The sequence below is a fragment of the Pongo abelii genome, chromosome 16 (genome assembly GCF_028885655.2).
Source record: "Pongo abelii isolate AG06213 chromosome 16, NHGRI_mPonAbe1-v2.0_pri, whole genome shotgun sequence".
NCBI classification, from domain to species: Eukaryota; Metazoa; Chordata; class Mammalia; order Primates; family Hominidae; genus Pongo; species Pongo abelii.
The window spans coordinates 94,103,257-94,118,346 of NC_072001.2; the positions used below are offsets into that span (position 1 = coordinate 94,103,257).

General features: G+C 47.4%; 1 protein-coding gene across 2 annotated transcripts in view; it reads right to left on the bottom strand.

Annotated features, from left to right (window-relative positions):
* Positions 1–15,090, bottom strand: part of VPS33B (VPS33B late endosome and lysosome associated) — a 23,757-nt gene continuing 8,667 nt past the window's right edge. For both annotated transcript variants that reach the window (XM_009250172.4, XM_024232780.3), the window contains 18 exons: positions 11,101–11,146; positions 9,144–9,238; positions 8,739–8,843; positions 8,225–8,321; positions 7,924–8,001; positions 7,644–7,717; positions 7,270–7,356; positions 6,991–7,081; positions 6,678–6,752; positions 6,353–6,417; positions 6,175–6,229; positions 4,392–4,438; positions 3,363–3,495; positions 2,708–2,781; positions 1,816–1,917; positions 1,226–1,301; positions 1,003–1,119; positions 1–381 (listed from right to left, as the gene is read on the bottom strand). In XM_009250172.4, coding sequence (XP_009248447.2) covers positions 302–381; positions 1,003–1,119; positions 1,226–1,301; positions 1,816–1,917; positions 2,708–2,781; positions 3,363–3,495; positions 4,392–4,438; positions 6,175–6,229; positions 6,353–6,417; positions 6,678–6,752; positions 6,991–7,081; positions 7,270–7,356; positions 7,644–7,717; positions 7,924–8,001; positions 8,225–8,321; positions 8,739–8,843; positions 9,144–9,238; positions 11,101–11,146 — 1,497 coding nt within the window. In that variant the 3' untranslated portion in view covers positions 1–301. The remainder of the gene's footprint in view (positions 382–1,002; positions 1,120–1,225; positions 1,302–1,815; positions 1,918–2,707; positions 2,782–3,362; positions 3,496–4,391; positions 4,439–6,174; positions 6,230–6,352; positions 6,418–6,677; positions 6,753–6,990; positions 7,082–7,269; positions 7,357–7,643; positions 7,718–7,923; positions 8,002–8,224; positions 8,322–8,738; positions 8,844–9,143; positions 9,239–11,100; positions 11,147–15,090) is intronic.

Sequence of the window (15,090 nt, forward strand, 5' to 3'; positions counted from 1 at the left end):
TTACATCTGAGAGCAGAGGCTTTATTTACAATGATATTCAAACAGGATTTAGCAAAGGATACCTCTTCCTGCTCGTATCTTAGCAGCATGGGTTGTACTTCATAAACAGAAAAGAGAAATATCCTGGGAGCAGGAAGTGAACTCTTTTCTCAGATATGTTCTCTAAATCCCAACATGTTCCATGCTCCCGGCTCTTAGCAGGTAGTTGGTGGACACATGGTTATAGCAGCTGGGTGCCAGATGCCTGCTTCTCGCTGAGGAATGTGTTCAGGGAAGGTGTCAACACTGGCCGGGAAAAACATCAGGCTTTCACCTCACTCATGGCCTCCATAAGGCGAGCGCTGTTTGTGACTGCTGTCGTCAGGAAAATGAACCTGTAGCCTAAGGAGTCAAATGCAGCAGCAGAAGAGACAGCACAGATCTTAGGCCCCAACAGTAACCATAGAGCCCCTCCAGTTCCACAGTCCCCATGGGATCAGAGCACTAGTTTATAGACAGAGACGTGAGTGCCATGCTCTTGGGCACCACTGCTTTCTACGACTGGTATAACTGGGCTCCGTGCTGTGGCAGCCCACGGTAAGGCTATGGCAAGTTGTACTCTGAGGCCAGGAGAAAAATATTCCTGTGCAGGACACTTTGCGTGTTTTTTTTTTTTTTTCTTGAGATGGAGTTTTGCTATTGTTGCCCAGGCTGGAGTGCAATGGCGCAATCTCAGCTCACTGCAACCTCCACCTCCTGGGTTCAAGCAATTCTCCTGCCTCAGCTTCCCGAGTAGTTAGCATTACAGGCACCTGCCACCATGCCTGGCTAATTTTTGTATTTTTCGTAGAGATGGGGTTTCACCATGTTGGTCAGGCTAGTCTCGAACTCCTGACCTCAGGTGATCTGCTTGCCGCCGCCTCCCGAAGTGCTGAGATTACAGGCGTGAACCACTGCGCCCAGCTGACACTTTGTTACCCAGATACAATGCAGGCCAATTCTCACCTTTCTGCTCTCTCTTACCTTTCTCTCTGCCCAGGAACCGGAGGGCTGAGATCTCAGAGAATGTACAACCACCCAAGAACACCACCAAGATGAGGCGCAGGGACTCACTAGAAGCCTTGTCTTCCTTAGTCATATCTGTGAGGATCAGATCAGATTCAGCTCTTCCCTGACATGCTAGTTGTGAGTGGTGCATCCAGCCCACCTCTCACTGCCAGCCTACCCCACTGTTAATGCCACATACCTGTGAATGCAAAGTCACTGCAGTTGAGCAGCCGTACCACCTCATCAAGGCCCTGCCAGCTTCGCCGCTCTAGCACCTGGGAAGGTGTAAGCACTGTTTTTAAGGCTACAGACAATATCAGGCTTAGGAAAGGAAGGGCACAGCAGCCAGACTGTCACATTTCTTGCTCATTACTCAAGTAGCAAAAAGTTGAGACAGGGCCAGGTGTGGTGGCTCACGCCTATAATTCCAACACTTTAGGAGTTTGAAGCAGGGGGATCACCTGTGGTCAGGAGTTCGAGACCAGCCTGGCCAACATAGAGTTGGCCCCGTCTATATGAAACCCCATCTCTACTAAAAATACAAAAATTAGCTGGGTGCAGTGGCACATGCCTGTAGTCCCAGCTACTTGGGAAGCTGAGGCAGCAGAATCACTTGAATCCGGGAGGTGGAGGTTGCAGTGAGCCAAGATCGCGCCACTGCACTCCAGCCTGGGTGACAGAGCAAGACTCCATCTCTCAAAGAAAAAAAAAAAGGTTGAGACAGGCCAGGGACCAAGAGAAAGCAGAGAGAGTGAAATATGAATGGGAGCAAGAGTAACATGCTCTCACCTGCTCAATGATTCGGCAGCTCAGGGGCACATAAGCACCACTGAAGACGTAAGCCATGTCTCGGGGTACTTTCAGATCATACTCGCCATCCACACGTGGGATCTATAAGACAAAGGGACTTCATTAGGCAAGTGACAGCTCAGCTCCCAACCCTTTAAAGGGTCAGATAAAGTGGCATAGCCCAAAGAACAATTCTTATTTCAACTAAAGGGAGAACCAGCAATAGCCCTGAGAAGAGAATCCATAATGGAAGATGGCAGTTTCTGTTCAGTAACTGCCAGTTCTCTAGAATGAGTTCCCATGCGCCATTATTGAATAACGTGAAGGGGATGGAGGGATGGGTTCTCCTTTCCCTGCCCTTAAGTGACATAGGATATGGTTGTCACTGAAGCAGCACTTAGAATATTCTCTGGCATTGGCAGGTGCTTGTTACATGTTGATTAAATGAATGAATCTGCCATGCTGTAAGACTACCAAACAAAAGAATCTTTATACACAAGAAATGACAAAAAGGTGTCTGTGGATTCAAAGTACTCCACAATGGGCTGGGCGCAGTGGCTCATGCCTGTAATCCCAGCACTTTGGGAGGCCGAGGTGGGCAGATCACCTGGGGTCAGAAGTTCAAGATCAGCCTGGCCAACATGGGGAAACCTTGTCTCTACTAAAAATACAAAAATTAGCTGGGCATGGTGGCCCATGCCTGTAATCCCTTGGGAGGCTGAGGCAGGAGAATCACTTGAACCTGGGAGGCAGAGGTTGCAGTGAGCTGAGATTGTGCCACTGCACTCCAGCCTGGGCAACAGAGCAAGACTCTATCTCAAAAAAAAAAAAAAAAAGTACTCCACAATGGAATGAACCCACCGTCTCCCCTAACCATCCCTGTTCCACATACCAAATTCAGCTTTTTGCTGATGGCACGAAAATTGCTCCTCTTGGCCAGAGAACTGAAGGCATCAGTAATCTTTCCTGGGGAAGAAATCTGTGTCAGGTTTCACCTAAGGCCTATGGATTCATGACATTGCCACAGATAACACCATTCAGGACACGACAGCACCAATCACATCCAAAAACTCTCGGAAGCTGTCCAACTACAATTCCCTGGAACTAATCAAGATACTCCCCACCCTTCTCCCCACCCACAGTCTTCCCCCTCCTATAGGGTACCAGCTCTCTACTAAATGCAATCCACGGGGTAACCCGAGTTTATTGGTATGTGCTTTGGAGTTAAACCGACCTAACTTACTAACTAAGGGACCTTGGACAAATCACTTAATTCTCTAAGCCTCGGTTTCATCATAAAATGATGAGAAAATTTACCTCAGAGTCTTTGTGAGATTAAATGAGAAACTAAGGGGTTCAGCACATGGTAAGTGTTCACTATGTGGAAACCGCTCTTACTAGCAGAAGTGTTAGTAATAATAGTAATGACATTAATAGGAAGGAATCAGTCCACCTTCTCCAATTCATTCTGTCCCTCCCAGCATGCTGCCTGTTGAGAGAAGTCAGGACAACAGCTGGAGCAGGGGTCACTTGTGCTCCCTGCTTACCTGCAGCCTTGTCGGTCACCAGCTTGCTCACTTTACTCTCCACGGCTGTGAGGGTGTCCCCGGGGGCCTGCTCCGTTAGGAGCCCAGCTCTTCGCAGATTGGAGAAGGTTAGCAGGTGCTCAGGGCCATAGCTCTGAAGAAGATGCAATTAAACTATTTACTGAGTGTCCAAAGAGCATCTAGCACTGTCAGGTACTACAGAGTTGAGCAGAAGGACTATGAAGCCTCTGCTGCAGTGTGAAGGAGCTCACACTTTGTTGAGATAAATTTTCACATCAGAAATAACCAAACAGGGCTGGGAGCGGTGGCTCATGCCTGTAATCCCAGCACTTTGGGTTTGGGAGGCCAAGGCAGGCAGATCACTTGAGGTCAGGAGTTTGAGACCAGCCTGGCCAACATGGTGAAACCCCGTCTCTACCAAAAATACAAAAATTAGCTGGGCATGGTGGCTCGTGCCTGTAGTCTCAGCTCCTCAGGAGGCTGAGGCAGAGAAATGCTTGAACCTGGGAGGCAGAGGTTGCAGTGAGCCGAGATCGCGCCACTGCACTCCAGCTTGGGCGACAGAGCGAGACATCATCTCGAAATAAAAAAAGAAAAGAAAAGAAATAAACACCAAACAAAGAAGAATAAAAAGCAGCATGAGACTTTAGAGACCCATGGATGTATGGGAAAGGCTTCCTGGATGAAGTAAGACTTGAGAAGTACCAAGAAGGAAAGCTGAATCAATGCCTCACATGGTGCTAAAATGAGGGGGACTCCCAGGAGTAAGAACTCACCACTGGGGCCAGCACTGAAATGTTTAAATTCTCAGCACTGGCCATGCGCCGTCAGTGTGTGGGGTGAAACAAGGGTAGAGGGCAGAGAGGCGTGCTGAAAGGTGACTCTCCCTAGTAGCTCTAAGAGGGAGGCCTGAATGGAAACAGGAGGGTAATGGAGGCAGGAAAGGGGCCACTTCTCTTGCCTCTTTCAAAAATGCCCAATAACTACCCTCCATCAAGTTCCCTCAAGAATACATTCTGCAGGCCTTACCTGCAGATACTGTGTTTTCAGAGATCGGTAATCCTTGGGGATCAAACCTAAGAATGAAGAAAATAAGACAGGTGCATGAGAAAGAGGCCGGCAGAGGCACCCTAAAACGTACAGATCAACCAGCAACGAACACCTTCTTCAGGAGGAAGGATTCAGTAAATGTTAACCCTGCAGAGTATACAGTTGGTTCTAAATTTAAGCTTGCTTATTGAAAGATAAAGCCTCGGTCTGGGAGCTCCCAAGAAGAGCTGTGAAACATAAGGGTGCTGAGGAGGGGACACTGGAACTAACGGTGATCGTAGTGGGATGTGGGGAGGATGCAGCAGGAGGGAGGAAAGTGATGACTCATGCATTTATTTATTTAGCGATGGAGTCTTGCTCTGTCACCCAGGTGGGAGTGCAGTGGCGCCATCTTGGCTCACTGCAATCTCCGCCTCCCAGGTTCAAGCCATTCTCCTGCCTCAGCCTCCTGAGTAGCTGGGATTACAGGCATGCGCCACCACACCTAGCTAATTTTTATATTTTTAGTAGAGACAGGGTTTCACCATGTTGGTCAGGCTGGTCTCCAACTCCTGATCTCGAGATCCACCTGCCTTGGCCTCCCAAAGTGCTGGGATTACAGGCGTGAGCCACCGCACCTGGCAGACTCATGCATTTCTTTCTGGCTAAGGGGCAGTTCTACTAGGAACTGCTTCACAACTATTGAGAATGGGAAAAGTGTTCAAATGAGTTCCAAAAGCACGGTCTTATATGTTTTTCTCCATAGAGGTAACAATAACTGGGATTCTAACTACAGTAAATGAGATTTAGAATAAGCAAAATACTTCTCTGGATAGAAAGCAACCTTCGGCCGGGCACAGTAGCTCACTCCTGTAATCCCAGAACTTAGGGAAGCCGAGGCAGGTGGATCACCTGAGGTTGGGAGTTCTAGACCCGCCTGTCCAACATAACAAAACCCCGTCTCTATTAAAAATACAAAAATTAGCTGGGTATGATAGCGTGCATCTGTAGTCACAGCTACTCGAGAGGCTGAGGTGAGAAATCGCTTCAACCTGGGAGGTGGAGGTTGCAGTGAGCCGAGATGGTGCCACTGCACTCCAGCCTAGGCAACAGAGCAAGACTCTATCTTAAAAAAAAAAAAAAGGAAGAAAAAGAAAAAGAAGACAACCTTCAAGAATATTCACCAACTGGAAGACTTCAACAGTAAAAACAAGTTGCCATGAAGGTTGCACAATCTGGAATTTTAGAAATGTTCATGAAAACTAGCTGGGCGTGGTTGTGCACGCCTGTAATCCCAGCTACTCAGGAGGCTGAGGCAGGAGAATCACTTGAACCCAGGAGGTGGGGGTTGTGGTGAGCCGAGATCGCACCACTGTACTCCAGCATGGGTGACAGAGCGAGACTCTGTCTCAAAAAAATAAATAAAAAAAAAAATGTTCATGAAATTAACTTGCTGTCCCTTTTTCCTGGAATGTTATCTTTATCTTATTGAAAATAAGGACAGATGGAGTGATGAGAGAAATGCCACTCAGCTCTACACCCCTGCAGTCCTAAGATATGACAGGGCTCTAGGGTGGCCTGGATGTGGTCCCGCTTAGGGCTAAAGCAATAAATTATCCTGTGTCCTGGTGATAATTCACCCCAAACAAAAAAGAATCCATTAAACTACAGGGAAACATTCTGTTTGCTAAGACATTTGCCTTAGCCTTTCAAAATCACTTCTTCTGTCCCTAAGCCATAGTTTCTCAATCTGACATTCTCATCTTCAGTCTTTTGGGCTCACCATTCTCAGTGATGGACAAAAGGCACATGAGGCGCAGGCTTTCTATAGGTGACACCTGCATAGGAAGAAAGAATCAAGGAGAACTGAAGCTTGACAACATGTGTTCTTTTCCTTCTGCTTAAGGCCGACTCCACCTCTAAACGCCATTCTCGGCACCCCCAGCCCTCCACCTGCGCACCTGCCGGTCTATGTGTTCCTCAATGTAGCTGGTGCTCTCCCGGATGTTGAACCCCTCTAGCAGTGCTGTGAGTAATCAGAGGAGAGCCTGTTACTGGGGGCCAGCTCAGCTGTTGCCATCTATGCTAACAGATGTCTGTCTCCCCATCTCTTTCTCCATCCTTGGGATGGGTTAAGGGACCCCCAGGACTTCTAGCAGGAACCAGCATTCCACATAGCCAGTGTCAGCTGGAAAGTGCCAGAGAACATCTTTTAAGGGTGGGACGGGGCTGGGAGCTGGGGAAGTAGAAGTGTGGGCAGTAGCAAGGCAAGGCTGCGGCAGTTACCATGCTCAGTCTTGATTAGCTCCTGGAAATCCTGCTTGGTTTTCTTCTTCATGATGGATTCACAGGCCCCAATATCTGCAGGTTGGACAAAGGGAGCTGACATATTCCTGGTTCTAGAAAGATGTTCCTTTATTGTCCAGAAAAATAAAAACCTCCTAAGGCAAAATCCAAAAGCACTTCTTCCCACTTGACACCAAATAAGACCATATGCGTCAGATGAACAGGGATCTCCTCCTCGGGAGTAATGGTCCTCTGGAGCTTTCCCCAGAGGGACACAGTCACTTCCCCTCACGCCCCTCAAGCTGAAACCTACGGAGACTCAGCAGGCGGTGCTCCTGTTTCAGGCCCTTGAGCTCCTGGGACACGAAATTCTTCATCTGCTTAATGTCCATGCCTCTCCGGCGCTGTGGGAAAATTCCCAAAGGTGAACCCCCAAACCTCAGACACGAGAAACCACCACCCTCCCTCAGTTGCCATCCATCCATGAGAAAGGACAGGGAACCTGTCATAGTATTAGAAGGGGAGCCCAAGGGTAGCAGCCTTGGGAAGCCACTGAGGGAACAAAACAGAGTACCAGGGCTTGGAGCCTCACATCATACTGGGCCTGCAAGTTCCGGGCCTTCTGGCTCAAGAAGCCAAAGACATTGGAGAAGTGCTCGTTCCGAATCTCATTAAACACCTGTGAGGACAGTAAGACAAGAACAGCTTATTCTGTCAGAACCATAACTTAGCAGTAGAATGACAGTACAGGAAGGGTACTCAGGTGTTCTGGAAGAAATACAAAGAAAGCTGAGCTGGGATCTGTAATTCCATATCGAATGCCTACTCCGTGTTCTAGGATATGCTCTGAACTGGTGGGAAAACCCTCTCTCCCACAGACTCAGCCTCCCCTCTCAGAGCTGGGGCCCACAGCCTGGTATAAGCAGTGGCCCTAGGTGGGCCCATTGCTAGCACCCACACCCTCACCTTGTCCTCGGCATTGAGTAGCACCTTCAGGCTCTTGTCAGAGGATGTGACTTCTGGGCCAAAGTCGACACTCCCTTTGAGAGCAGAGGGACAGCTATTAGGATCTCCAATGAGGACTTTTCCTACCATTCCCTGAACTGCCATAAAGGTCCTCAAACTATTTGGAAGCCAGCAGTTCATTCAGGGTCTGGGTCTCTCCCACAAGCCCTGCCCCATGTGGGAGGTGCCAAGGCTGATGACCCGTCCATCTTGCCAAGATGCAGGGGACCATAGCACTTACCACACTTGATGCGGAAGGTGTCATCTACCAGGCCCTCGTAAACCACTTGGGAGCAAAGTGCTGTCACGAAGTCCACATCTGAAACAGAGATCCCTGACCATGAAGGTTCTCCCTGACCCTTCATGCTTCTACACAGCATGTCCAAGGGCAGTTTTGATACTCTCCATAGGGCCAAGGGCCCACGCTCCTCAAAGCTGGGATTCACAGCCCTAACTTTAGGATTTTAACTTTGCCACCACGCTTTCCATATTCCCATGTCTTCTAGGGCTGAAAGATGACAGGAGTGCTGGGCATAATTTACCTCTGTCCAAGAGAAAGATATGTCCAATCTCTGGCCTTCGGCTCTTGGTTTCGCCATCCTCCTCCTCCTCCAGGTTCCTCCACAATTCATATGCCATCTGCCAGGGCCCAAGACATTCTCAGTCTTGTGTCCAGGTCCCTACTGCAGCCCCATACCTACAGAAGTCAACCCTTTCCACGTGATACCTCCTCTTGTCCCCGAGACAGGAGCTAATTATTCACAATATGGCCCTATCTACTCCCATCTGTGTCTATCCTTCCCCAACACTCTTCATACTGATGAGAAGATGTGTTACTCTGTCCCCAAAATAAAAAGAGATTTAGGAATGCTACCCAGGAGATCCTGGCTTTTGCTTCTCTCTTAGCCACACAAATTCTCCTCTCTGAGGATCTATTGCAGAACAATGAAAGCAAAGAATACACCTCATATCACAGATGCCCTTGGATAACCCCAGGTGGGTACGGAACAGGGAAAACAGGGTCTGCCGGGACAACAGTACTGCTAGTGCTCTTACCTTGGCGCATCTGCCAATTCCATAGCAGTTTGGAAAGGGTCCATAGAGAGTGCTGAGAAGGTGTAAGGCCTGAGCTACAGTGTTGATCCAACGCTGATCTCCTTCCTGCAGGGACAACACAAGCCACAAAGATATGAATCAACCCAACAGGATCACCTGGAAAGTGGCTAGCCCTAGAAGCCCTGGAGCAGGGTGGCAGGGTCTGGGGGATGCTTGAAAGGTTCATTTTCATTGGCTCCACAGGAAGTCCCACAGAGACCAATCTGTAGCACTCAATCACTACATCACTATCACTTGTGATAAATTAGTTGAGTCGGTCAAAGGTTACATTGGTATTTCTAGCCCTCTGCATCCCACATTTGTCCCCATCCCCTGATACCAAGACACAAGGGCCTCTGCATTTACCAGAAAGTAATCCCTGAAAAATTCTGGTAGTTCCATGCTCAGCAGATCCACATCAAGAGGCAGCAAAGAGAAGGCCCATTCATCACAGCTCACATCTGTGGAGACAGAGAGCATCAGCCTCCCTGCAGAAGGTACTTAGCTCCACGTTAAGAGGGAAGGTCCGCCACAAATATTTGAGTGCCTGCAACAAATATTTGAGTGCCTGCCACATGCCAGTACTGCATTAAGCAGTGGACGCTCAAAGAAGAATAAGACACAGTCCCTGCCCTTAAGGAGCTCACAGTCTGACAAGGAAAGGAGACATGTCCACAGCAGCCTGTAATACAATGTGTTAAGTGGTGGGTTTTTACTAGAGGGCTGACCAAAAGTGCCGAGAAAACATTCACTCATTCATTCATTCATTCACTCATTATTTATTTATTTATTTATTTAGAGACGAAGTTTAGCTCTTGTTATCCAGGCTGGAGTACAATGGTGCGAACTCGGCTCACTGCAACCTCCGCCTCCTGGGTTCAAGCAATTCTCCTGCCTCAGCCTCCCAAGTAGCTGGGATTACAGGTGCACGTCACCATGCCCAATTAATTTTTGTATTTTTGGCAGAGATGGGGTTTTGCCATGTTGGCCAGGCTTGTCTCAAACTTCTGACCTCTGCTGATCCGCCCGCCTTGGCCTCCCAAAGTGTTGGGATTACAGGTGTAAGCCACCATGCCTGGCTCACTCATTCATTATTCAGCAAATATTTACTGAAAGCTGCCTACATGTAGGACTGTATGAACACCAGAGATACAGCAGTGAGCAAAATGGACAGGCTCCCAACCTTCTGGAGCTTACAGTCTAGTGAGGGAGACACACCAGACAAATTATGACACAAACTATTAAATCACGGTTGTGCTCCAAAGAGGTCAAACAGCAAGCTGTAAGCACATATATTAAAGGGATGTAACCACAACTGGGGGTATAGGAAAGACTTCCCTCAAGAAGAGAAAATTAAGCTTAGAATTTGGGTAAGACTCGGGAAGGCAAAAAGCTGTAGGGTGGAGAACATTCTGGGTACCTGGAAAAGCATGGGTAAAGTCCCTCTGGCTGGAGGGTGGCGAGTCAGGAGAAGGAAGCAGCACACGATGAGGCTAACGGGACAGGAGGGGCCAGACTGTGCAAGGGATAGGAGGCATGTTGGGGATTCTGGGCTTTATATTGAGCGGCTGCTATTTCCAGCAGGGAGGGCTGTGATCAGGTTTGGTTTGTGTGGAGAATAGCGTGAGGAATACACAGAGGGGAGGCCCAGTTTTTCCTGTCGGAGCCTTGGAAGGTGAAAAAAGAGTGGCTGGTCATTTCCAACTCTAAGCCCTGGTGTTCCTTTCACACTACCCCAGTAGTGTTCTTTTCTTATCCTTTCTTTTCCCTCCCTCCCTCTCTCTCTCTTTCTTTTCTTTTCTATTCTTTCTCTATCTCTCTCTCCTCTTTCTTTCTTTCTTTCTTCCTTTCTCTGAGTCTCACTCTTGTTGCCCAGGCTGGAGTGCAATGGCGTGATCTCAGCTCACTGCAACGTCTGCCTCCCGGGTTCAAGCAATTCTCTTGCCTCAGCCTCCCGAGTAGCTGGGATTACAGGTGTGCACCATCACGCCCAGCTAATTATTGTATTTTTAGTAGAGATGGGGTTTCACCATGTTGCCCAGGCTGGACTTGAACTCCTGACCTCAGGTGATCCACCCCCTTGGCCTCCCAAAGTCCTGGGATTACAGGCATGAGCCACCGCGCCCAGCCCCCAGTAGTGTTCTAATTCGTGGTCCTAGTCCCATTCCCATTCTCAGGAACCTCTCCTCCTGCTACACTAACAGGAATAAGACCAGGAAAAGAAGGAGCTGGTGGAGGGGCGGGGAGGGGGGCTGGAGAACAACAACGGTTTTTTCTTCTGTATGTTCTCTCTCCCTTTCCACTCACATTCATCTCCTCTCACCTCCATAGATTCCCTCTTCCTCAAGCACCATCTCACACGCATAAAACTGAAAGAGAAAAGGAAATTGATTAGTAACCACCTTCTTCTCTGTTCTCTCCATTTCTCTGGAGTTCCTCTATGGTCACTGATGAGGACAATAATTACTGAACCCAGTGAAAGACAAGAGAACCCAGACTCTTAAGATCTAGAAAGGACCATTAGAATCATTCAGCCCAGCACTTCAGTTCTTTCTCATCCATTTAATTTATGTTTGAGTAAATTGCTTCTTAACTCCCTGAGAGAATGGAAGAGCTTTACAAAGGAGAAGGAGTTCAGCTGTCTTCAAAAGGTAAGTTGTACAGACAGAGATGAGAGCAACGGCATGAGGTGCTCTGGAAATTGTGGAGGAGCAGATGGGAGGAAAAGATCTGTACAAGGGAGAGTGAGTTCTGTTTAGGACATGCCCACGGGACCTCGGGAGACACAGACAAGGACTTGGGATTAAGTAGCATATACACTGTATTTAAAGTGGATGATGTGGCTGGGTGCAATGGCTCACTCCTATAATCCCAGAACTTTGGAAGGCCGAGGCAGGTGAATCGCTTGAGCCCAGAAGTTCTAGACCAGTCTGGGAAACATAGTGACACCCCATCTCTACAAAACAATGCAAAAAATTAGCTGGGCATGGTGGTGTGTGCCTGTAGTCCCAGCTACTCAGGAGGCTGAGGTGGGAGGATCACTTGAGCCCAGGAGGTCAAGGCTGCAGTGAGCCGAGATTGTGCCACTGCACTCCAGCCTGGGCAACAGAGTGAGGCCCTGTCTCAAATAAATAAATAAAGTAGATCGTCTGTCCAAGAGAAAAGAACACGCAGAGGAGAGCTAAGGACAGGACTCTAGGGAACACAAGATGAAAGGGGGCCAGAGTACAGGACCTGGCAGAGAAGACTGAGAAAGAATACTCAGAGAGGCAGGGGCAGGAGAAAACAGCAACAGTCAAGGCAGGAAAGGTGAGAGTTGCAAGGAAGGGTGGGCAACAGTGTCAAATGCCAGGGAAGTTAAGTAGGATTAACAGTAAATAGACACCAGTGGATTTGACATCGGAGACCTGAGGGAGACTGGATGAAATGATGAAGGTGGAGATGAGGAAGCAGAAGCAGGGACAGTAGAACATTCTTCACAGAAGCCTGGCCATGAAAGGAGGAGGAGCCCTGATAAGAAGAGATGAAATGGGGGACATTGTTTAGAAGGGATAGACATGGGTGAAGGCAGAAGAGAAATTCTACCTGATAAAGCAAGATAATGGAGAAGGAAAGCAGAAATGGGGCCAAGAACTGGCATGGGACGGCTCACCTTAGAAGGGAAAAGGCCATGATCTCTTCCTCCTTGAGGTAAGTGGGGAAAGGGTGAATATTTGAAAGTAATGAGAAAGAATGCTGAGGGCACTCACATCTGATAATGAGATGACATTATTAACAGCTAATGTTGTAAGCCCTTAAAATGGATTAGGTATTGTTCTTAGTGTTTTACAAGAATCACTTGTCTTCATCTTCATGCTAGCTCTGTGAGATGTAGATCAATGCTACGTGCTCCTTATGTTACTGTTACACAGAAGAATCCTATTCCTCCCTCACTCATTTCTGCCAGGAAAACCGAAATCTTCGGGCCTGCTTTTAGCTTTTAATGCTAAGTAATGGAATTCCAGAGCCAGGTCTGAAAACTGCCAATCTTCATAATTAACAAAGGAGTCTCAAAGAAGAGAGAGAGATGCCTCCTCATATAAAATTAGGTCAAAGAATTCGATTAGATAAGGTGTTAAGTGGAGAACACTCATAAAAATACCAATTTTGTTTTTCTGTGTAATATAGAGGCTTGTAGGATTATTTTAACTTGTAGGATTATTCCCTGTTAATACAAATCTGTCCTTGGCCAGACGCAGTGGCTTATGCCTGTAATCCTAGCACTTTGGGAGGCAGTGATGGGCGGATTGCCTGAGCTCAGGAGTTCGAGACCAGCTTGGGCAATATGGCAAAACCCCACCTCTATTAAAAATACAAAAAATTAGCCAGGCACGGTGGTGCACATCTGTAGTTCCAGCTACTCGGGAGGCTGAGGCAGGAGAATTGCTTGAACCTGGGAGGCGGAGGTTGCATTGAGCCAAGATTGCGGCACTGCACTCCAGTTTGGGTGACAGAGCAATGCATTGTCTCCAAAAACAAAACAAAACAAAACAAAGCAAAACAAAACAAAACAAAACACCAAAGCTGTCCTTGGAAGCGTAATTTGAAAAAAAAAAAAAAAAAAAAGGTTTTGTAAGAGTCCAATAACTAGAAATTATTGCCATGACTCCTTTAGTAACACTCAAAAGTACCTATAATTCTGAGTGATTGTCCTACTCAATAATTTCTTGCCCTGGTAATAATACTTCACATGTTTGTATTCCTAAGCATATTATCCTAAGATAAATATTTGTAAGATTGTGCTATCAATCTTCAGGTGACATTCAAAGGAAGGTCACTGGCTCTTTCCTCTTATTCCTTTTAGAGAAGGATAAAACAACATAAGCCTAGGGTCCCACTTGATTTCTTATTTCAACAGAGACTCAAAGTCATCTCACTTAAATTAAGAGATAAGTACTATTATCAACTCTATCTTCCAGATGAGAAAACCGAGACACGGAGCAGCTCAGTACCTAACCCAAGGCCACACAGGTAATAAGGCTGAGGGCGGATTTTATCCAGACAGCCTGGTTTCAGAGGCTTCAGTCCTTAGTTACTGCCTCTATTTTCTCTAGAATTTTGTTAGAAAGATTGAAAAGGAATAAATCCCTGCTCTTCCTAGTCTAGCTTCTACCTTCTCTAAGTATGCATGCACTACTTGCTGTAGCTTTATAGGCCTATGGTTGGCAAGGTAAAGGCCTGGAACGTCATTCCTCCCAATCACTGGGATTGAGGATGCACGTAGCTGATGTGGAGGTGAGAGCGGAGCTCAATGGAATCAAGAAATGGACAGACTATGATGGACCTCCAAATACGTACTGCAATTATTGAGTTAAAGATGGAAGAGCTCTAGTCTGGCTATGCTAACTCACTGTGTGAGCATGGGCTTGAGTTCCCTCAGCTGCTCAAAGTTGGGGTGGAGTAAAACAGTCTCTAAGGTTCCTTTCCTATGCAAGAAAAGTCTTTTCCAATATATGATGGCATGGTTCTAGTAACCCAGAGGCAGCCCAGCCACATCCCTATAAGCATAGGGGATGGGAGGAGGGAGGGTGATGATTTATCATATTTATTATTAAAGGGATACAGGGAGAAAGTCATTGGAAAGCCGTAACATTGGGCACCATTACTATACTAGAGTTTGTGTTAGGGATACAGAGCAGGTTCTCGCAAGCGTGAAGCTTTTCATTTAAAAAAATCTACACAGAGGCCTCTTCGCACAATTCCACAATACTTTATTTGGGACAGTATGATGACAGACCCTCTGCTAAACAAATGAGGATATGTTAATGAATTGAGGATACGTTAGTGACAGGTATTTGGTTCAATCACACATAATTTGCTTTGATGGAGTGCTACGGTTTGAACGTGTCTCCCAAAAGTTCATCTGTTGGAAACTGAATCCCCAGGGCAACAGTGTTGGGAGGTGCAGCCTAATAACAGGTGATTGGGTCATAAGGGAGGAGTCCTCATGAACGGATTAATGTCCTTATGGCAGGAGTGGGTTGCTATAAGGCAAGTCCAGCCCCTGGGTGCCTCTTGGTCTCATGTGCTGGCTTCCACCTTCCACCCTTCTGCCATGGGATGACCCTTGCCAGATGCCAGCCCCACACTCTTGGATTTCACTACCTCCCCAGACCATGAGCTAAATAAATTTCTGTTCATTATAAATTACCTAGTCTCAGGTATTCTGTTACAGCAACAGAAAACGAACTGAGACAGGGAGGTAGTGCTGTTGGCCCCTTACCCCTGCCCGGTCCTCAGTCCTGTTCTACCTTATCCCACTTCCTCCAGGATC